This window comes from Somniosus microcephalus, chromosome 3 (genome assembly GCF_052327205.1).
Source record: "Somniosus microcephalus isolate GS21.2 chromosome 3, FLI_Smic_1.0, whole genome shotgun sequence".
Taxonomy (NCBI): domain Eukaryota; kingdom Metazoa; phylum Chordata; class Chondrichthyes; order Squaliformes; family Somniosidae; genus Somniosus; species Somniosus microcephalus.
The window spans coordinates 267928082-267951010 of NC_140989.1; the positions used below are offsets into that span (position 1 = coordinate 267928082).

At 46.4% G+C, this 22929-nt stretch overlaps 1 protein-coding gene across 3 annotated transcripts in view; it reads left to right on the top strand.

Moving 5' to 3' along the window:
* LOC147121905 (fibronectin-like) overlaps positions 1 to 22929 on the top strand; it is a 119570-nt gene that overhangs the window by 41010 nt on the left and 55631 nt on the right. For all 3 annotated transcript variants that reach the window (XM_085982443.1, XM_085982444.1, XM_085982445.1), the window contains one exon: positions 5262 to 5522. In XM_085982443.1, coding sequence (XP_085838569.1) covers positions 5262 to 5522 — 261 coding nt within the window. The remainder of the gene's footprint in view (positions 1 to 5261; positions 5523 to 22929) is intronic.

The window sequence follows — 22929 nt, forward strand, 5'->3', positions numbered from 1 at the left end:
GGAAGGTGTCACGGGGCCGTGCATTCACGGGGCCATTTTGTTACGGTTACGGTATTGGCCCTAAGCGCAGGAAACCAATCCAGGGACTTGAGACCGGGTAACACTCGAGAGGTGATTCACTTGAGACTCAAGAACACAGAGACAGGGTAACACTCGAGAGATGATTCACTTGAGACTCGAGAACACAGGAGGCAGCACGGTGGCATAGTGGTTAGCACTGTTGCCTCACAGCGCCAGGGACCCGGGTTCGAATCCGGCCTCGGGTGACTGTCTGTGTGGAGTTTGCACATTCTCCCCGTGTTTGCGTGGGTTTCCTCCGGGTGCTCCGGTTTCCTCCCACAGTCCAAAGATGTGCAGGTTAGGTTGATTGGCTATGATAAATTGACCCTTAGTGTTAGGGGGATTAAATACGTGGGGTTACGGGGATAGGGTGGGATATGTGTTGGTGTAGGGGTTACGGGGATCGGGTGGGATATGTGTCGGTGCAGGCTCGATGGGCCGAAATGGCCCCTATCTGCACTGTGGGGTTTCTGTGGTTTCTGTGAGACACAGCAAGAGCTGTTACTTGCAGGCAGGCGAACCCAGGACTGAGCACAGAGGACAGGAAACAGGAAGCTTAAATACAGGCCAAATTGGTCATGTGACACAATTATTCAAATGAGACACAGGAGACAAATACTTTAATAACACACAGGTGAGGCCAGAGGCACAGAGACAAGACAGGGACATATTTGTTGAATTTACTTGGTCCAATTAAAAGAGGACACGACAGGGACAGGACCAAACAGCTTTATTAACTAGCCTAATTACTCTGATGAGAACAAATACTCGAGAAACAAGTGAGGAGAGGGGCCCAAAGGCACGGCAGCAGCGCACCGAAGCCTCCAAAACCGCCCTCAGGCGGCCAGCAGAGGGAAGCGCAGCTGGGACCGTGACAGAAGGATGGTCTTGCCATGGAGGGAGTGCAGCGAAGATTCACCAGACTGACCTGGGATGGCAGGAATGACGTATGAGGAGAGATTGGGTCGACTAGGCTTATACTCGCTGGAGTTTAGAAGAATGAGAGGGGATCTCAATGAAACTTATAAAATTCTAACAGGACTAGACAGACTAGATGCAGGAAGGATGTTCCCGATGGTCGGGGAGTCCAGAACCAGGGGTCACAGTCTAAAGATAAGGGGTAAGCCATTTAGGACAGAGATGAGGAGGAATTTCTTCACCCAGAGAGTGGTGAACCTGTGGAATTCTCTACCACAGAAGTCAGTTGAGGCCAATTCATTAAATATATTCAAGGAGGAGTTAGATATATTTCTTAAGGCTAAAGGGATCAAGGGATATGGGGAGAAGGCAGGGACAGGGTACTGAGTTTGGATGATTAGCCATGATCTCGTTGAATGGCGGAGCAGGCTCGAGGGGCCGAATAGCCTAATCCTGCTCCTATCTTCTATGTTTCTATGTTCCTGCTGCACAGGACGGGAGGAAAAAGAGTGGGAGAGCTATAGTGATAGGGGATTCTATTGTAAGGGGAATAGATAGGCATTTCTGCGGCCACAAACGAGACTCCAGGATGGTGTGTTGCCTCCCTGGTGCAAGGCTCAAGGATGTCTCAGAGCGGCTGCAGAATATTTTGGAAGGGGAGGGTGAACAGCTAGTTGTCGTGGTACATATAGGTAACGATATAGGTAAAAACTGGGATGAGGTCCTAAAAGCTGAATATAGGGACTTAGGAGGTAAAGTAAAAAATAGGACCTCAAAGGTAGTAATCTCAGGATTGCTACCAGTGCCACGTGCTAGTCAGAGCAGAAATAGAAGGATATTCCAGATGAATACGTGGCTAGAGGAATGGTGCAAGGGGGAGGGATTCAAATTCCTGGGACATTGGAACCGGTTCTGAGGGAGGTGGGACTAGTACAAAACGGATGGTTTGCACCTGGGCAGGGCTGGGACTGATGACCTGGGGGAGTGTTTGCTAGTGCTCTGGGGGAGGGTTTAAACTATAATGGCAGGGGATTGGGAACCTGAGTGGGGAGACAGAGGAAAGGGAAACAAGGATAAAAGCAAAAGACAGGAAGGAGAAAAACAAAAGTGGCAGACAGAGAAATCAAGGGTTTAAATCAAACATGGCCACAGTAAATAATAATTCTAAAAGATCTAAGAGTGTTAAAAAAACAAGCCTGAAGGCTTTGTGTCTTAATGCGAGGAGCATTCGTATTAAGGTGGATGAATTAGCTGCGCAAATAGAGGTAAACGAATATGATATGATTGGGATTACAGAAATATGGCTCCAGGGTGGCCAAGGCTGGGAACTCAACATTCAGGGGTATTCAATATTCAGGAAAGACAGGCAAAAAGGAAAAGGAGGTGGGGTAGCATTGCTGGTTAAAGAGGGGATTAACACAATTCTAAGGAAGGATATTAGCTCTGATGATGTGGAATCTGTATGGGTAGAACTGAGAAATACTAAGGGGCAGAAAACATTAGTGGGAGTGGTATATAGACCTCCAAACAGTAATGCAGAGGTCGGGGATGGCATTAAAAGTGAAATTAGAGAAGCGTGCAATAAGGGCACAGCAGTTATCATGGGTAACTTTAATCTACATATAGATTGGGCTGACCAAATTAGTAACAATACTGTGGAGGAGGAATTCCTGGAGTGTTTACGGGATGGTTTCCTGGACCAATATGTCGAGGAACCAACTAGAGATCAGGCCATCTTAGACTGGGTATTATGTAATGAGAAAGGATTAATTAGCAATCTTGTTGTAAGCGGCCCCTTGGGTCGGAGCGATCATAATATGATAGAATTCTTCATTAAGATGGAGAGTGAAGTAGTTGACTCAGAGACTAGGGTCCTGAATTTAAATAAAGGAAACTACGATGGTATGAGGCGGGAGTTGGGTAGTATTGATTGGGGAATGTTACTCAAAGGGTTGACGGTGGATAGGCAATGGCAAACATTCAAAGATCGCATGGATGAACTACAGAATTTGTTCATCCCAGTTTGGCATAAAAATAAAACAAAAAAGGTGACTCAACTGTGCCTAACAAGGGAAATTAGGGATAACATAAGATCCAAGGAGAGGACATATAAATTGGCCAGAAAAAGCAGTAAACCTGAGGATTGGGAGCAGTTTAGGCTTCAACAAAGGAGGACAAAGAGATTAATTAAGAGGGGGAAAATAGAGTATGAGAGTAAGCTTGCAGGGAACATAAAAACTGACTATAAAAGCTTTTATAGATATGTGAAGAGAAAAAGATTGGTGAAGTCAAGCGTAGGTCCCTTGCAGTCAGAATCAGGGGAATTTATAATGGGGAGCAAAGAAATGGCAGTCCAATTAAATACATACTTTGGTTCTGTCTTCACAAAGGAGGACACAAATAACCTCCCAGAGATGTCGGGGAACATAGGGTCTAATGAAAGGGAGGAACTGATAGAAATCAGTATTTGTAGGGAAATGGTGTTAGAAAAATTGATAGGATTGAACACCGATAAATCACCAGGGTCTGATAATCTACATCCTAGGGTACTTAAGAAAGTGGCCCTAGAAATAGTAGACGCATTGCTGGTCATCTTCCAAAATTCTATAGACTCTGGAACAGTAGCCATGGTTTGGCGCGTAGGTAATATTACCCCACTGTTCAAAAAAGGTGGTAGAGAGAAAACGGGGAATTACAGACCAGTAAGCCTGACATCGGTAGTGGGGAAAATGCTAGAGTCCATTATAAAAGATGTAATAGCAGAGCACTTGGAAAACAGTGACCGGATCAGACAAAGTCAACATGGATTTACAAAAGGTAAATCGTGCTTGACTAATCTACTGGAATTTTTTGAGGATGTAACTGGTAAAATAGATAAGGGAGAACCAGCGGACGTGGTGTATTTGGACTTTCAAAAGGCTTTCGATAAGGTCCCGCATAAGAGATTAGCGTGTAAAGTTAAGGCACATGAGATTGGGGGCAAGGTATTGACTTGGATAGAGAACTGGTTGGCAGACAGAAAGCAAAGAGTTGGAATAAACGGCTGTTTTTCCGAGTGGCAGGCAGTGACTAGTGGGGTACCGCAGGGATCAGTCTTTGGACCCCAGCTATTCACAATATATATTAATGATCTGGACGAGGGAACTAGATGTAATATCTCCAAGTTTGCAGATGACACAAAGCTGGGTGGGCGTGTGTGCTGTGAGGAGGATGCCGAGAAACTCCCGTATGATTTGGACAGGTTGGGTGATTGGGCAGAAGCATGGCAGATGCAATATAACGTGGATAAATGCGAGGTTATCCACTTATGTGTCAAAAACAAGAAGGCAGATTATTATCTGCATGGCAATAGATTGGGAGAAGGGGAAGTGCAACGAAACCTGGGCGTCCTTGTGCACCAGTCGCTGAAGGTAAGCATGCAGGTGCAGCAGGCGGTTAAGAAGGCAAATGGTATGTTGGCCTTCGTAGCGAGAGGGTTTGAGTACAGGAACAAGGATGTCTTGCTGCAGTTGTACAGGGCCTTGGTGAGACCAGATCTTGAGTATTGTGTGCAGTTTTGGTCGCCTTATCTGAGGAAGGATGTTCTTGCCATGGAAGGAGTGCAGCGAAGATTCTCCAGGCTGATACCTGGGACGGCAGGAATGACATATGAGGAGAGATTGGGTCGATTGGGCTTGTACTCGTTGGAGTTTAGAAGAATGAGAGGGGTTCTCATTGAAACTTATAAAATTCTAACAGGACTAGACAGACTAGATGCAGGAAGGATGCTCCCGATGGTCGGGGAGTCCAGAACCATGGGTCTCAGTCTAAGGATAAGGGGTAAGCCATTTAGGACAGAGATGAGGAGGAATTTCTTCACCCAGAGAGTGGTGAACCTGTGGAATTCTCTACCACAGAAGGCAGTTGAGACCAATTCATTAAATATATTCAAGAAGGGGTTGGATATATTTCTTATGGCTAAAGAGATCAAGCGATATGGGGAGAAAGCAGGGACAGGGTACTGAATTTGGATGATCAGCCATGATCGCATTGAATGGCGGAGCAGGCTCGAGGGGCCGAATGGCCTACTCCTGCTCCTATCTTCTATGTTTCTATAACATAGTATCATTACAGTAACATAGTGAAATTACAACACATCACCACGAAAATAACACAGTACCATTACAATAACAGTACTATGACGATAACATACCATTACAATGACATAGTACTATTACATTGCTAATTACTGTAGCAGCTTTATTGGTGCCAAACTAAAACCTATTTTCCTTTTTAATCTGTAGGACCGTGCATCCCGCAGACTGTTGCTGTGAATGTTGATTGTAGCAGCTATGGTGCATTAGTATCATGGGAGTGGAAGGATGGGAGCAATTTCTACATTGCAACTGCAGAAGGAAGTGACAGCCATACACACTCCTGCAGTGCAGTGGAGACAACCTGCAAAATCTTTGATCTACACTGTGGACAGCCATACAACATAACAATAGTAGCTGTTAATGAGATATGTAACAGTTCAGAAAGTGCAGCGATGAGTGTCCAGACAGGTAATGAGTTCTACCTAGATTATTCTGTTTAAGCTGCTGTTCACCTAGAGTGATTTGCGATACAGGAAGCAGTCTATTGTTTCCATACTTAGAATCCTTGAAATATTTTTAACAATCATGCAGATCTACTTTATATACAGTAAATGCTATGCGAAATTTTGTTAGTGGTATTTTATTGCATATAATTGTGTGTTATTATTTATAGTCTTGGCTATAATGCATACATATACTTGATGTGTTATAGCTGTGCATATTCAATTTGCAGATCTGTATAGTTGCAAGAAAATGAATATCAGCGGCTTCAACTAGATTACAATCAATGTTCCCTTTAATTTTATTTTGAGTGCGCGGCCCGTTCAAAATACTGCACATCCGCGGTTTTTCCTATTTAAAAGCTAGTGAGCCAGCTACGCAGGAGCTGCAGAGCACTGCGTGGCCACGCAGCTTAAAGGGAATATTGGCTACAATCTTGTAGCAGAATCAAAGGATTCTCGTGATTTTATAGGTAACAAAGACAAAGCCTGAGTAGTTATAAAGTCATCTGAAACCAGAGGTGACATTTGTTTTTTCACACACTTTCCAAGTCAAAATAGAAACAGTGTACATCAGACCTTCCATTTTGCTATTTAGTTTTGTTTCTTCTATTAACACTGCCATGTGTTGCTATTTGGGCTGTGAACTTCTGCTCCTCCCACACAATAGTGAGGCAGTATCACATGCCAAAGAGAAACTTGAGAATATGGGAAAGGTGGAAACAGAAAAGGCCATTTAACCTCAACAAGCCCGTTTCCTCCACAGTGTAACATCTTCTGCACCCAACCAATTTAACCTCCTGTGCAAAGATTCTCCAAAGTTTCTCCCAAGTCCCAACGAAATTCAAGCTAGAACACCAGAATGCCTTTCTAATCCTACAACCTGGATCACATACTCTAGAATTGTATTTCTTGACATGACACTTTGATGGTTCGAGTTCAGGAACCATCATGTTTCACACCTCATTCCATTATTGTCATCTCTGTTTACTCCACGATTATTCAATCCCATTCCCAGCCACAAGTTGATCCGTACTGTCTCAAAAGGTATTAATTATAACAACACAAGCTACTTTATTAGCCAGTCTAACCCATGCGCTCACTACTCTGGGGAGGGGGAAATTCCTTTTAATCTGAAGTCTTGCTTCAGACTCGTTAATTTTGAAATGATGTTCTGCAGCTCAGTGCCCAGTATCTCTACATTATCCATTACTCTCAGCATTCTAAAAACCTGGATAGTGTGTCTTTTTAATAGAACATAAGATAAATCCATGTAGTGAGACAAGGAACTCGAAGAGGCGAGGTATGAGGATTAAGACGAGTACTTTATTGAACAACTGCGAGACAACCAGGCAGGCCTGCTTCCAGGCATTGCACCTTTGCTGGCCTTAGCAGGAAGCTAACCCCTGACCTTAACAGGAAGCAACCCCTGACCTTAGCAGCAGCATTGGCTACAGCACCACCTGGTGGATAACCTTAATCATAACATCCCAGATTACTATATCCCTCCCCCCTTAAGATTTCAGTATGAATTTCTTAACAAACAACCATTCCTAAGGGTCACATAAGAAGTCTCCATTCACTATGTTCCATACTTGACAAATCTAACAGGTCAGTATCAATCTCTCTGGCGGCTTGTGAGTCCTTTGTGAACGTCTGACAGTAAAGTCCCTGCTTGTTTGTGGTGAAGCCACCAGCTGCTCCTGAGCAGTGCTCAGAGTATCTGACTCTGCAATGATGGTTTCCTCTTGATGAATGGGTTCCTGTGGAATTGTCTCTGTCCTTGGTGGTGGCACCACAGATGCACTTGGATAACTGGGGGCAACCCTGTCCTCAGCCATTGCATCTGGAACCTTCATTTCAATTTCCCCTTGTCTGGTAAGTATCTGATCTACATGTCTGCGTACTACCCTACCATCACCCAACATGTCCTTGTATGAGTCTATGAAGCCAGGAATCCACTTGGGTCCATAACTGAAATTCCTGGCAAGGACCGCATCTCCTTCTCCAAAACTTCGGCTCTTTGTTCTTTTGGTTTTTTTTATTGATGGGATGTGGGCGTCGCTGGCTGGCTAGGCCTGCATTTAGTGCCCATCCCTAATTGCCCTTGAGAAGATGGTGGTGAGCCGCCTTCTTGAACCGCTGCAGTCCATATGGTGTAGGTACACCCACAATGCTGTTAGGAAGGGAGTTCCAGGATTTTGGCCCAGCGACAGTGAAGGAACGGCGATACAGGTCCAAGTCAGGATGGTGTGTGGCTTGGAGGGGAACTTGCAGGTGGTGATGTTCCCATGCGTCTGCTGCCCTTGTCCTTCTAAGTGGTAGAGGTCGCGGGTTTGGAAGGTGCTGTTGAAGGAGCTTTGGCGAGTTGCTGCAGTGCATCTTGTAGATGGTACACACTGCAGCCACAGTGCGCCGGTGGTGGAGGGAGTGAATGTTGAAGGTGGATGGAGTGCCAATCAAGCAGGCTGCTTTATCCTGAATGGTGTCGAGCTTCTTGAGTGTTGTTGGAGCTGCTCATCCAGGCAAGTGGAGAGTATTCCATCACACTCCTGACTTGTGCCTTGTAGATGGTGGAAAGGCTTTGGGGAGTCAGGAGGTGAGACACTCGCCGCAGAATTCCCAGCCTCTGGCCTGCTCTTGTAGCCACAGTATTTATATGGCTGGTCCAGTTCAGTTTCTGATCAATGGTAACCCCCAGGATGTTGATAGTGGGGGATTCAGCGATGGTAATGCCATTGAATGTCAAGGGGAGATGGTTAGAGTCTCGCTTGTTGGAGATGGTCATTGCCTGGCACTTGTGTGGTGCGAATGTTACTTGCCACTTGTCAGCCCAAGTCTGAATGTTGTCCAGGTCTTGCTGCATATGGACACGGACTGTGTCAGTATCTGACGAGTCTCGAATGGTTCTCTTTTTGTTTGTTTTTTCTGTTTTCCATTTTCCTTTTTAGGTCTGGGTGGACAAGGTCAAGAGTGGAGCGTAGTCTACGACCTAATAACATCTCAGTAGGAGAGAGTCCTGTGGTGGATTGAGGTGTTATTCTGTAGCTGAACAGAACCCGTGACACTTTGGCTGCTAAACTCCCTTCTGCACTTTTTTTCATCATCTCTTTAAATGTTTGTACGGCTCTCTCCGCAAGTCCATTTGAGGACGGATGATATGGGGCCGAGGTCACCTGCACTATGCTATTTTTTCTCAAGAACTCTTTTGTCTCTGTACTCACAAAACAAGTGGCATTGTCACTTACCACGATCTCCGGTAGCCCTTGATTACTGAAGCTCTGACGCAGGCAGTCTATAGTAGTAGTGGCGGAAGCAGAATTTACAGGAATGTGCATCAATGATTATGAGGAACATCTTCCCCATGAATGGACCCGCATAATCTAAGTGCAATCTTCTCCATGGTTTATCCGGCCACTCCCAGGGGTGGAGAGGAGCCGCTGCTGGTGCCTTCCGGTGTTCCTGACAAGTGCTGCATGTCTTGACTAGATTTTCTATCTCCTCATCTAGCTTTGGCCACCACAAGTAACTCCTAGCCAAGGCTTTCATACGCGAGACCCCAGGATGACACTGATGTAGTTGCTCTAGGATAGACTGTCGTGCTGGCTGTGGAATAATCACTCGTGCTCCCCACAACACGCAACCATCCTGCACACTCAGCTCTGTTTTCCTGACACTGTAGGGTGTGAAGTCAGCCCCTTCCAGATGCTGTGGCCATCCCCTCACCACATATTCTCGAACTCTAGACAGTACTGGATCTTTACCTGTCCATGTTCTTACTTGCTCTGCAGTCACAAGTGCTGTGTCAGTGTCCTCCAACATCAACACTCTGTCCTCTGGAGCTGCACGGATAGGTGTGCCTGGCAGTGGAAGACGGCTCAAGGCATCTGCGTTCCCATAGTACTTGCCCGCCTTGTAGACGATGACATACTCATATGCCCTCAACGTCACGGCCCACCTCTGGATCTGGGGTGACACCATCTGTGGAACTGCTTTCATTTCATTGAAAAGAGATGAGAGGTTTATGATCGGTACATATGGTGAACTTCCTGCCATATATGTACTTGTGGAACCTCTGTAATCCAAACATTACTGCTAACCCCTCTTTGTCTAACTGGGAATAGTTTTTTTCCGCTGGTGTTAGAGTTCGGGACATAAACCCTGTTGGTCTTTCAGTTCCATCTTCCATGCAGTGTGAAAGAACTGCCCCCACCCCGTAAGGTGAAGCGTCACAAGAGAGAATGATGTCTTTCTCTGCATTGTAGTGAACCAGCACATCCGACGACAGCATCAGTTTCTTGGACTGTTCAAATGAAACCCCCTGCTCCTCTCCCCACTGCCACTGTGCCTCCTTGCGCAGTAGTTTGTGAAGAGGTGCTAACACAGTTGACAAGTTTGGTAAAAACCTGTTATAATAGTTCAGCAGTCCCAGGTAAGCTTTTAACTCAGCCACATTTGTAGGAGCAGGGGCGTCCTGCAGTGCTTGTACCTTCTCCTTGAGTGGATGGAGCCCGGTGGCGTCCACTCTGTGTCCCAGGAACACTGCCTCATTCCCCAGGAAAGTGCACTTACTCCTCTTGAGCCGGAACCCTGCCCTCTCCAATCTTTGTAGTACCTCTCTCACAGTGCTCAGATGCTCCTGGTCGGTTCTTCCCGTCACCAGAATGTCATCCAGATAGATGGAAACGTGGAATCCCTTGCAGTACACCTTCGATTGTCCTCTGGAAGATAGCTGGACTAGATGAGACACCAAACGGTAAGCGGTTATATGTAAACAAGCCCTTGTGTGTATTTATGGTGACATACTTCTTTGATTCGTCATCCAGTGTAATCTGCAAGTAGGCATGACTCATATTCAACTTTGCAAACCTGGCTGGAGGAAAGAAATTAACAAAGAGATCCTCTGTTTTGGGAATCGGATACTGCTCTAGTTTGGACACCCGATTGACTGTCAATTTATAGTCTCCACAGAGTCTTACCGAATTGTCCGGTTTTAAAACAGGTACTATGGGCCCATTCCGAACATTTCACTGGCTCCAGTATGTTCTCTCTCAGTAAACGGTCAAGCTCAGCCTCTACCTTTGGCTTCATGGCATAAGGCACAGGTCATTGTTTAAAAAACCTTGACGGTGCCTCCTTGTCTATATAAATCTTAGCTGGGGGGCCATTAAATGTGCCAAGTTCCTCCTTGAACACATTCTCATGTTCACTCAACACTTCTTGCAAAGTCAACTGTTTGCCTGCATCTATTTGATGTACTGCTCCCCAGTCTAATTTAAGTTCTTTTATCCAGCCCCGACCTAACAGGTTTGGTCCGGTACCCGATACTATAACTACAGGTAGCTGTTCCACTGTGTCCCTGTGTTGCACAGTTATCTTAGCTGTACCTAATGTCGCTACTCGTTCACCTGTATATGTTTTAAGATGCAGGGAGCAAGGCTTTAACTCTGGAACTTTTGCACGATTCCACAATTTTGAGTACTCTGCCTTGTTCATTATGGTCACACCGCACCCTGTATCCACTTCAAAGTTCACCTTAGTGTCATTTACTGTCAGTTGCAATGTGATAGGAGCCACTTTTGGAATGCTCCATGTTTTTTCACTTCTCTCCCTTGGTTTTGCTGTCCTCCCCCTTTTGGTTTGGATTCCTCCACAGGTGATTTCGCCCTGCAAGCTCATTTTATGTGTCCTTGTTTCCCACAGTTGTAGCACTGTTCCTACAGAAACCGGCATTCACTCGCCAGGTGACCGCCCTTGCATCTATAACATGCCTTCACATGCTCACATTGTGGTTTCTGACGCATGTTCAACTTGTGCACAACAACCTGACCTGCAACTTGCGTAGCATTAGCTCTGTCTGAACCCTGTATTTCTTTTCCATCTCGGTTCGCTGTCTCTATGGCTTGAGCAAGTTCCAATGCTTTTTCATAAGTAAGCCCAGTCTCGGATAATAATCTACACTGCATTCAGTCAGCCATAATTCCGCAAACTAGCCTATCTCACAGCATTTCCTCCAGGTTGTTCCCATAATTGCAATCTTGTGCTAATTTACGCAACCACTACATAGTCCATTACGCTCTCTTCCTCGTTCCTGTTCCTTGTATTAAACTTGAACCGCTGTACAATCTCACTAGGCTTAGGGTTGAAATGTTCTTTTAGCAAAGCCACTAATTCAACAAATGATTTGTCTCCAGGCTTTTCAGGACTGAGCAGATTCTTCATCAAACTGTAGGTTTGGCTTCCCACTGAACTAAGCAGAATGGCTTTCCTTTTAACGGCATCATTTATTTCATTTGCTTCGAAAAAATAACCCAATACTTCACAGTATTCCTCCCAGGTTTGTGCTTGACTATCAAAAGCGGAAACCGTTCCTACCGTGGCAGCTATGCTCTCTTCCAGCTCGTAGCTAACCGTAGCTCGTAATTTTGTTGTTTAAACGTCCTGGCAGACTTTTCTTCTTTATCCAGGGTCCTTAGTTACCTTGTCGCCAAATGTGATAAATCCATGTAGTGAGACAAGGACGCGAAGAGCCGATATCGTAGAATTAACACGAGTACTTTATTAACAAACAGAGTAACAAACATCATGCCTGCATCCTGGCATTTCACCTTTGCTGACCTTGACAGGAAGCAAACCTCTGACCTTAACAGGAAGCAAACCTCTGACCTTAGCAGCAACATTGGCTACAACACCACCTGGTGGATAACCTTAATCATAACATCCCAGATTACTAAAATTACCCAAATATCGATTGGGATAATGCTAGGGTAAAGGGAAAGGAGAGGGAGGAATTTCGGAAATGTGTTCAGGAGTATTTCCTTGACCAATGTGTTCTTGGCCCAACTAGGAAGGAGGCATTGTTGGATCTGGTGCTGGGAAATGAGGTGGGCCAGGTCGACCAAGTGTTTGTGGGAGAAAACTTGGGTTCGAATGATCATCATATCATAAGATTTAGATTAGCAATGGAAAGGAGCAAGGAACAATCTAGAGTGGAACTTCTAAACTGGAATAGGGCTAACTTCAATGGGATGCGAAAGGATCTAGCCAGGGTAAAATGGAACCAAAGACTGACAGGAAAAACTGTAACGGAACAATGGGTTCTGGTCACAACACTTTAAGAAGGATGTGAAGGCCCTTGAGAGGCTGCAGAGGAGATTTACCAGAATGGTTCCGGGGATCGGGGATCTTAGTTAGGTTGGAGAAGCTGGATTTGTTTTCATTAGAGCAAAGGAGGTTGAGGGGTGATTTGATAGAGGTGTACAAGATTATGATGGATTTGGATAGGCTAGACGAGGAAAGGCTGTTCCCACTAGTTGATGGTACAAGGACTAGGGGACACAAATTTAAGGTTTTGGGCAAGATATACAGGGGGGATGTGAGGGAAAACTTTTTTACGCAGCGAGTGGCGATGACCTGGAATTTGCTGCCGACGGAAGTGGTGGAAGCGAAGACACTCAATGTTTTCAAGGGGAGACTGGACAGGCACCTGAGGGAACTAAACTTGCAGGGCTACGGGGATAGAGCGGGGGAATGGAACTGACTGGATTGCTCTACAGAGAGCTGGTACGGACTGGATGGGCCGAATGGCCTCCTTCTGTGCTGTTATGACTCTAGGCCTCTATGGCTAGTAGAGATTCAGCAATGGTGTAGAGAACTGTATACCTATTGGACAACACGGTTATTCAGGCCAACAGAGTCTTCCTGTACCGTTGCTCTTATCTTATAAGAAATAGGAGGAGGCCATAGGGCCCCTCGTGCATGCTCTGCCATTCATTGCGATCATGGCTGAACTTCTACATCAACTCCACTTTCCTGCCATATCCCCATATACCTTAATTGTTCGGGGGTCACATAACAATTTGCTTCTTGCTCCTCATGTGGGTAGTTATCCACTCCCACCACCCCTGCCACCTACTTTACTAATCCTTTCAATCTGTAGGGCCTATTACTCTATAATGTGTATTCCAGATACTGTTTCTTCTCACATACGTTACTAAGTATAGGCAGCTGATCCTCAAACTCAGTGTTTTTTCCGCTCAAGCAACCCAACCCTTCCGTGTGCACGTCTCATGACTAATGTGCCACAGGAATGCCGTGTCACGTATGCTGCGCACATCACTGGACTAGCTCCTGATCCTGCCATCTTTAACCACTGTGCTATGTAAACGACCTAATTCTAGAATTAGTTTTCTCATTTACTTGCGCTGGCCATGCAGATTCAGGTCTACTCTGTCCCAGCACTAAACTCCAGATCAAGCCAAACTACTTTTATCTCATCTCAGCAAACTCATGGTATCAAAATAAAGAAAGCCTTGCATTTCTATAGCGCCTTTCATGACCTCAGGACGTCCCAAAGCGCTTTACAGCCAATGAAGTACTTTCTGAAGACTGTTGTAATGCAGGAAACACAGCAGCCAATTGCGCACAGCAAGCTCCCATAAACAGCAATGCGATAGTGACCAGATAATCTGTTCTTGTTATGTTGATTGAGGGATAAATATTAGCCAGGACACCGGGGATCATTCCCCTGCACTTCTTCAAAATAGTGCCATGGGATCTTTTACATCCACTTGAGAGAGCAGTCGGGGGCTCGGTTTAATGTCTCATCCGAAAGATGGCACCTCCGACACTGGAGTGTCAGCCCAGATATTTTGTGCTCAAGTCTCTGGTGTCAGTTTATCACTCAGTCAACCTCCAACAGCTCAAGTAATTTTGTTGAATCTCTTTAATCTACATTTTTTTTATTGGTTCCTGGGATGTGGGTGTCGCTGGCAAGGCCAGCATTTATTGCCCATCCCTAATTGCCCTTGAGAAGGTGGTGGTGAGCCACCCTCTTGAACTGCTGCAGTCCGTGTGGTAAAGGTACTCCCACTGTGCTGTTAGGGACGGAGTTCCAGGATTTTGACCCAGCGACGATGAAGGAACATAAGAACATAAGAAATAGGAGCAGGAATAGGCCACTTGGCCCCTCGAGCCTGCTCCACTATTCAATAAGATAATGGCTGATCTTGGGCTCAAAGCCACTTCCCTGCCTGCGCCCCATAACCCTTCACTCCCTTATCTTGCAAAACAGCAATATATTTCCAAGTCAGGATGGTGTAGAACTTGCAGGTGATGGTATTCCCATGTGCCTGCTGCTCTTGTCCTTCTAGGTGGTAGAGGTCGTGGGTTTGGGAGGTGCTGCCGAAGAAGCCTTGGCAAGTTGCTGCAGTGCATCTTGTAGATGGTACACACTGCAGCCATGGTGTGCCAGTGGTGGAAGGATTGAATGTTTAAGATGGTGGATGAGGTGCCAATCAAGAGGGCAGCTTTGTTCTGGATGGTGTTGAGCTTCTTGAGTGTTGTTGGAGCTGCTCTCATCCAGGCAAGTGGAGCGTATTCTATCACACTCCTGATTTGTGCCTTGTAGATGGTGGAAAGGCCTTTGGGGAGTTGGGAGGTGAGACATTTGCCGCAGAATACCCAGCCTCTGGCCTGCTCTTGTAACCACAGTATTTATGTGGCTGGTCCAGTTAAGTTTCTGGTCAATGGTGACCCCAGGTTGTTGATGGTGGGGTATTCAGCGATGCTAATGCCGTTGAATGTAATGGGGCGGTGGTTAAACTCTAGCATGTTTGAGATAGTCATTGCCTGGCACTTGTGTGGCGCGAATGTTACCTGCCACTTATCAGCCCAAGCCTGAATGTCGTTCATGTCTTGCTGCATTCGGGCATGGACTGCTTCATTATCTGAGGAGTTGCAAATGGAACTGAACACTGTGCAGTCATCAGCGAACATCCCCACTTCTGACCTTATGTTGGAGGGAAGGTCATTGATGAAGCCACTGAAGATGATTGGGACTAGGACACTGCCCTGAGGAACTCCTGCAGCGATGTCCTGGGGCTGAGATGATTGGCTTCCAACAACCACAACCATCTTCCTTTGTGCTAGGTATGACTCCAGCCAGTGGAGAGTTTTCCCCCTGATTCCCATTGACTTCAGTTTTACTAGGGCTCCTTGATGCCACACTCGGTCAAATGCTGCCTTGATGTCAAGGGCAGTCACTGTCACCTCACCTCTGGAATTCAGCTCCTTTGTCCCTGTTTGGACCAAGGCTGTAATGGGGTCTGAAGCCGAGTGGTCCTGGCGGAACCCAAACTGAGCATCGGAGAGCAGGTTATTGGTGCGTAAGTGCCGCTTGATAGCTCTGTCGACGACACCTTCCATCACCTTGCTGATGATTGAGAGTAGACTAATGGGGTAGTAATTGGCCGGAGTAGATTTGTCCTGCTTTTTGTGGACAAGACATACCTGGGCAGTTTTCCACATTGTCGTGTAGATGCCAGTGTTGTAACGGTATTGGAGCACAAGTCTTCAGCACGATAGCAGGAATGTTGTTGGGGCCCATAGCCTTTGCTGTATCCAGTGCGCTCAGCCATTTCTTGATATCACGTGGAATGAATCAAATTGGCTGAAGACTGGCTTCTGTGATGATGGGGACCTCAGGAGGAGACTGATGTGGATCATCCACTCGGCCCTTCTGCCTTGTGTTTTGCACTCACGTGCTGGGCTCCACCATCATTGAGCATGGGATATTCATGGAGCCTCCTCCCGTTATTTTTTAATAATCCACCACCATTCCCAACTGGGTATGGCAGGACTGCAGAGCTTTGATCTGATCCGTTGATTGTGGAATCGCTCAGCTCTGTTTTTCGCATGTTGCTTCCCCTGTTTAGCAAGCATATAGTTCTGTGTTGCAGATCCCCAGGTTGGCACCTCATTTTTAGGTACGCCTGGTGCTGCTCCTGGCATGCTCTTCTGCACTCCTCAATGAACCAGGGTTGGTCCCCTGACTTGATGGTAATGGTAGAGTGAGGGATATGCCAGGCCATGATGTTACAGATTTTGGTGGAATACAATTCTGCTGCTGCTGATGGCCCACAGCGCCTCATGGATGCCCAGTTTTGAGCTGTTAAAGCGGTTCTGAATCTATCCCATTTAGCACGGTGTTAGTGCCACACAACGCGATGGAAGGTGTCCTCAGTGTGAAGACGGAACTTTGTCTCCACAAGGACCGAGCGGTGATCACTGCTACCAATGCTGTCACTGACAGATGCATCTGTGACAGCTAGATTGGTGAGGACGAGGTCAAGTAGGTTTTTCCCTCGTGTTGGTTCTCTCGCCACCTGCTGCAGTCCTATCTGGCAGCTATGTCCTTCAAGACTCGGCCAGCTTGGTCAGTAATGGTGCTACCGAGCCACTCTTGGTGATGGACATTGAAGTCTCCCACCCAGAGTACCTTCTGTGCCCTTGCTACCCTCAGTGCTTCTTCCAAGTAGTATTCAACATGGAAAAGTACTGATTCATCAGCTGAGGGAGGGCAGTAGGTGGTAATCAGCAGGAGGTTTCCTTGCCCATGCTTGACCTGAAACCATGAGACTTCATGGACTCCCAGGGCCACTCCCTCCCGACTGTATACCACTGTACCGCCACCTCTGGTGATGGCGGAGTCAAGGACATTGGCTGAAAGTTATGATTCTATGAGTATGACTATGTCAGGCTGTTGCTTGAATAGTCTGTGGGACAGCTCTCCCAATTTTGGCACAAGTCCCCAGATGTTTGGGAGGAGGACTTTGCAGGGTCTACTGGCCTGGATGTGCCATGGTCGTGTCCGAAGCCGGTGCCAAGGTCGATGCCGGGTGGTCTGTCCAGTTTTATTCTTATTATTGTTTTTAGTTTTTAGTTGTTGTTACAACTGAGTGACTTGCTGGGCCATTTCAGAGGGCAGTTAAGAGTCAACCACATTGCTGTGGGTCTGGAGTCACATATAGGCCAGACCAGGTATGGACGGTAGATTTCCTTCCCTAAAGGACATTAGTGAACCAGATGGCTTTTTACGACAATCCAACAGTTTCATGGTCGTCATTACTAGCATTTTAATCCAGATTTATTTAATTAACTAAATTTAAATTCTCCAGCTGCTGTAGTGGGATTCGAACTCACATCTCTGGATCATTACTAGTCGAGTAACATAACCACTGTGCTACCGTTCCCATAATATTAATTTCTATTACAGTCTTCTAATATCCATTTTAGTTATCATTAACAGACCTTTGTCTAACTGCCAGTTCTGTGAAAAATGTACTAGTATCTGAAGTCATCCTTTTATTCTCTAAATGGGTCATTTCTAGCTGTGATTACTGTTGTGTATGTACCTTTAAGGGAAGAACTGGTTTTAGACTGCAGTAGCGGCAGTGACCACCCCTGTATAAAAAGCCCTAGCAGGCTTCTGTATTTCAGTCTGACGTTAAAGTACCTGTTAAACTGTTCTCCCGAAGTCCGTGTATTATTGAGGCGCGGACTGTAGTGTATGTACTTTGCAGAAGGAACTATATTCTGCAGCCCCTGTATACTGCAGTACCAGTAATGACCACCCCTGTATATAAGCCTGTGTAGTAACTTTGCATAGTTAGTTCCTGTTTGTCTCCACTCAGTAAAGACCTGTTATAACCAACTCCTGCAGTCCGTGTCTCAATTACACATGGACATAATACTGGCGACGAGCAGATCCGAACATACCTACAGTCTGCACCACCTCATGGGAATCCATCCCTGAAGTGAAGTTGCCAGAGGTCGAGGCCAGAAGGAAGAAAAAAAAAACAAACAAACAGAAGAAACGGGCGTCGACCGTGGGCAACCGCCTCTGATTCATCGGAGTTGAAGATTTGCAGGAGAGGCTGTCGAGAGCGGGGCTTGGTTATTCTGTCGATGGTGTTACAGCTAATCGGGCTGGTGGCAGGTAGTACACTGATCCTTCCTGGGCTGCGGCGGGCTAGAGCTCGATCGGGTGGCTTTTCAACGGGGCCGAGCAGCGTTATCGGGAAGAGGAGAGAGAGAGAGAGAGAGAGAGAGAGGGTGGAGCACACAGAGCGCGGCCGGTGCTACGAAGCCGGGCAGCGTACAGACCCGAGAAGAGGGAGGATAGTGTCCCGTAGGGTTGCTCCGATGACGGGGAAGATAAAAGAAATTAGAAGCGCAGAAAGCCACGAGGAGCTGCAGTTTGCCACGGGAACCGCGGAGAGCGGCGTTAGCAGCAGCGCGGGGGGGAAGTGCGCGAAGACCATAGGGCATCGCCATCAAGGCATAAAACGGCAGCAACAGCGCTAGCAGCGGCGGAGAAGACGGAAAGCGCGGGAGGTGCCATTTTGTTAAATCGGGGAAGAAGGCAAAGCACGGGAGGCGCCATCTTAGATTTCCAAGATGCCAAAGACTGGCAATATCACTGCCTTCGATAATGCAATAGAAGACTGGACCACGTATGTGGAAAGAGTCGAAGTATATTGCGAGGCAAACGAAGTAGCCGATGAGAAAAAGGCATCGGTACTACTAAACTTAATGGGCGCAAGAACGTATGGCCTATTGCGGAATCTGATTACTCCAGCCAAACCGATGGTGAAGAGTTTTAACGAAATTGTTGATATCCTACAGGAACACCTAAATCCTACACCGCTGCTGATAGCAGAAAGATTTAAATTCCACAGGAGAAATCAGCATAAAGATGAGAGCAATGCTGATTACCTTACAGAACTACGCAAGCTATCAAAGCACTGCCAGTTCGGAGCAGGACTGACAGATACTCTACGGGACAAATTTGTCTGTGGACTCCTGCGTGAAGGAACCCAGAAGAGGTTACTCTCAGAGAAAGAGCTGACGCTAGATAAGGCTTTCAGCGTGGCAGTATCGTACGAAGCAGCAGCAAGGGGAGCTGCGGAAATACAGCAAAAGCCACAGGAATACGGCACCCACGAAATGACACGGGGATTTGCAAAATGTTATCGCTGTGGCAGAACAACCCATGACCAGAAGGACTGCTGGTCCAAGGACAAAATATGCAGGCAATGCGGAAAGATGGGACACATTGCACGAGTTTGCAGGTCTGGGAAGAAGACTAACGACAACAAAAAGGCTACTAAGGAACAGTACAGGAAAGTACAAAAGATGACAGACAGTAGTTCCGAAGACCAGATGAGCGATAGTGAATCCGGGAACAAGAGACTAAGCTGTCTCAAACTTCACAACGTAATCGCAAAAGAGGATCACCGAACCATTTGGGTCACCCTCACGATAGCAGGGTCCCAAGTCAAAATGGAATTGGATACAGGATCAGCTCTGACCGTCATGAATCGACGAGACTACGAGCGGCTATTCTCACACATACCCTTGAAAGAGACATCCATTGTCTTGAAGACGTATACGGGGCAAAAAGTATACCCCAGAGGGAAAATAAGGGTGCCTGTCGAATACAACGGCAAGGAAATACAGAAATTGTATCTGTACATACTGCAAGATGGTGGACCACCATTATTGGGACGTGAATGGATCAGAAAGATAAGGTTAGACTGGCACTCCATTCAGGCACTGACGGTGGCTGGTAAAAAGGATGACGACGTCACACCTGGACGATTGTCAAAAATCTTAGCTAACGCCAAAGAGGTATTTCAACAAGAACTGGTAACTCTTAAAGGCGTAACCGCCTCGATAAAAATAGAAGAGAATGCAATTCCCAACTTTTTCAAAGCAAGACCGGTACCATATGCAATTCGCCCAGCCGTTGAGGCAGAGCTGGAGAATGCAGGCGTGTTATCTAAGGTAGACTGGAGCGAGTGGGCGACACCCATCGTTCCTGTCATAAAGAAAACGTTAAACAATAAGTCTGAGGAGCCAAGGAAGGTTCGCATCTGTGGGGACTTGAAGGTGACGGTGAACCCAGTCCTTCACACAGTACAATATCCTCTTCCGAGGATAGAAGATATTTTCGCCTCACTAGCTGGAGGGAAACGTTTTACAAAAATTGACCTAGCACAAGCATATTTGCAGATGGAGGTTGAAGAATCCTCCAGGAAATATCTCACGATAAACACTCACAAAGGTCTTTACCAGTATAATCGACTGGTATTCGGAGTAGCATCAGCTCCAGCTATATGGCAAAGAGCGATGGAACAAGTCCTGCAAGGGATTCCGGGGACTCAGTGTTACTTGGATGACATTCTAGTGACAGGTGAAAATGACAGTGAATACCTTGCCAACCTAGAGCAGGTGCTCACTAGACTAAGAGAACATGGGCTACGAGCCAATCGCCCCAAGTGCGAGTTTTTTCAGAAACAAATATCGTATTGTGGCCACGTGATTGATGAAGAGGGGTTACATAAGTCCCCTGACAAAATTGAAGCGGTAGTTAAGGCTCCAGCACCTGAAAATGTGTCGCAACTGAGGTCATTCCTTGGATTGGTGAATTACTACCATAAGTTTTTGCCGAATTTGTCCACAATTCTGCACCCACTGAACGCCCTGCTACAAACTGGAGTAGCATGGAAATGGAGCGATGAATGTAAGCGGGCCTTTCAGAATTGTAAAGGCCTGATCACTTCAAAAGAAGTATTGGCTCACTACAACCCATCACTACCGATAAGACTGGCGTGTGATGCGTCTCCCTACGGCATTGGAGCGGTACTGTCACATAAGTTCCTTGATGGTTCTGAGAGGCCGATAGCTTTTGCGTCACGCTCGTTAACTTCAGCCGAGCGTAACTATGCCCAGATTGACAGAGGCCCTCAGCCTGGTGTGGGGGGGGGTGAAGAAGTTCAATCACTACCTGCACGGTCAGAAATTTACTCTACTAACTGATCATCAACCTCTTGTCTCCATTTTCAACCCTCAGAAGGGCGTCCCGATAATGACAGCACAACGGCTACAGAGGTGGTCCCTTTTCCTAGGGGCACACCAATATGACATCGAGTACAAAGGAACTAAACAGCATGGGAATGCTGATGGATTGTCGCGCCTACCGTTGCCGATGGTGGAAGAAGCACCTGCAATGGATCCAGTGGAGATATTCCACTCGACCATAGTCGAATGTCTACCTGTGACGAATGCAAACATAGAAAAGGAAACACGAAATGACCCGACACTCTCCAGGGTCTATGATTTAATGGTGAAGAGATGGCCAGCACATGGCGAACCACTGTTGCCAGCATTCTCGCCGAGAAGAGAACAGCTGTCAGTGTGCAGAGGAACCTTGGTGTGTGGATCCAGAGTAGTAATTCCACCCAAATTGAAGGATAGCGTGCTCAATGAGCTTCATGAGGGTCATCTGGGAGGGGTAAAAATGAAGAATTTAGCCAGAGCGTTTGTGTGGTGGCCGGGAATCGATAGAGAAATCGAAGAGATGACCAAGAGCTGTATACGATGCCAGAAGGTCCAAAACGCCCCACCACAAGCCCCTCTACATCCATGGGAGTGGCCCTCATCTCCATGGCAAAGGGTGCACATTGATTTTGCTGGTCCATTTATGGACTCAATGTTTTTAATTGCGGTGGATGCACAAAGTGGCCAGAGGTAATAAAAATGTCCTCAACCACCACAGAAAAAACTATCACAGTCTTACGAACCATATTCGCCAGAAATGGGCTGCCTGAACAGATTTGCTCTGACAACGGACCACAGTTTGTGTCTGAAGAGTTCCAGAGGTTCTTAAAGAACAATGGTGTTAAGCATTACACATCCGCCCCATATCATCCAGCCACCAATGGATTGGCTGAGAGGTTCGTTCAAACATTCAAGAAGGCTATCAAGGCAATGTGTAATGAAGACATACCCCTACAACACAAGGTGGATAACTTCTTGTTTGCCGACCGGAATGCGACACATGCGGTTACCAACCAAACTCCAGCCATGATGTTCTTCAATCGAAGACTACGATGCCGCTTGGATTTGGTTAAGCCAAACATCAGAAGAGATGTGGAGAACAGGCAGTTTCAGAATATGAATGAAAGGCCGACCAGGAGTTTTAAGATAGGTCAACCAGTTTTGGCCCGGGACTACCGCACAGAGAAATGGCAGCCAGGAACGATCTGCACAAGGCAAGGACCTCTAATGTATACCGTGGACGTTGGAGAGAGCATTGTAAGACGCCATGCTGACCAGATTCTAGAGTCACTGGAAAACGTCAATTCCACACCATGATCCGATACACCTGGTGATGAAACCGAAGTACCAATTGCATCTACCTCAGAATCGGGAATATTGGAAGCAGACGAACCCAACAACGACGTTGATTCCGAATCAACTCTGCCAGAAGAACCTGATACCCCAAAGAGGCGTTATCCAGACAGAATCAGGAAGCCTCCTCAAAGACTGAACTTATAATTGCTTAACTTCAGCTAATGTATATGACAACTGTAATTGTAAATGTTATTTAATTATTAATCGAATGTTATGTACTGTTTAGCTAAAAGGGGAGGAATTGTAGTGTATGTACTTTGCAGAAGGAACTGTATTCTGCAGCCCCTGTATACTGCAGTACCAGTAGTGACCACCTCTGTATATAAGCCTGTGTA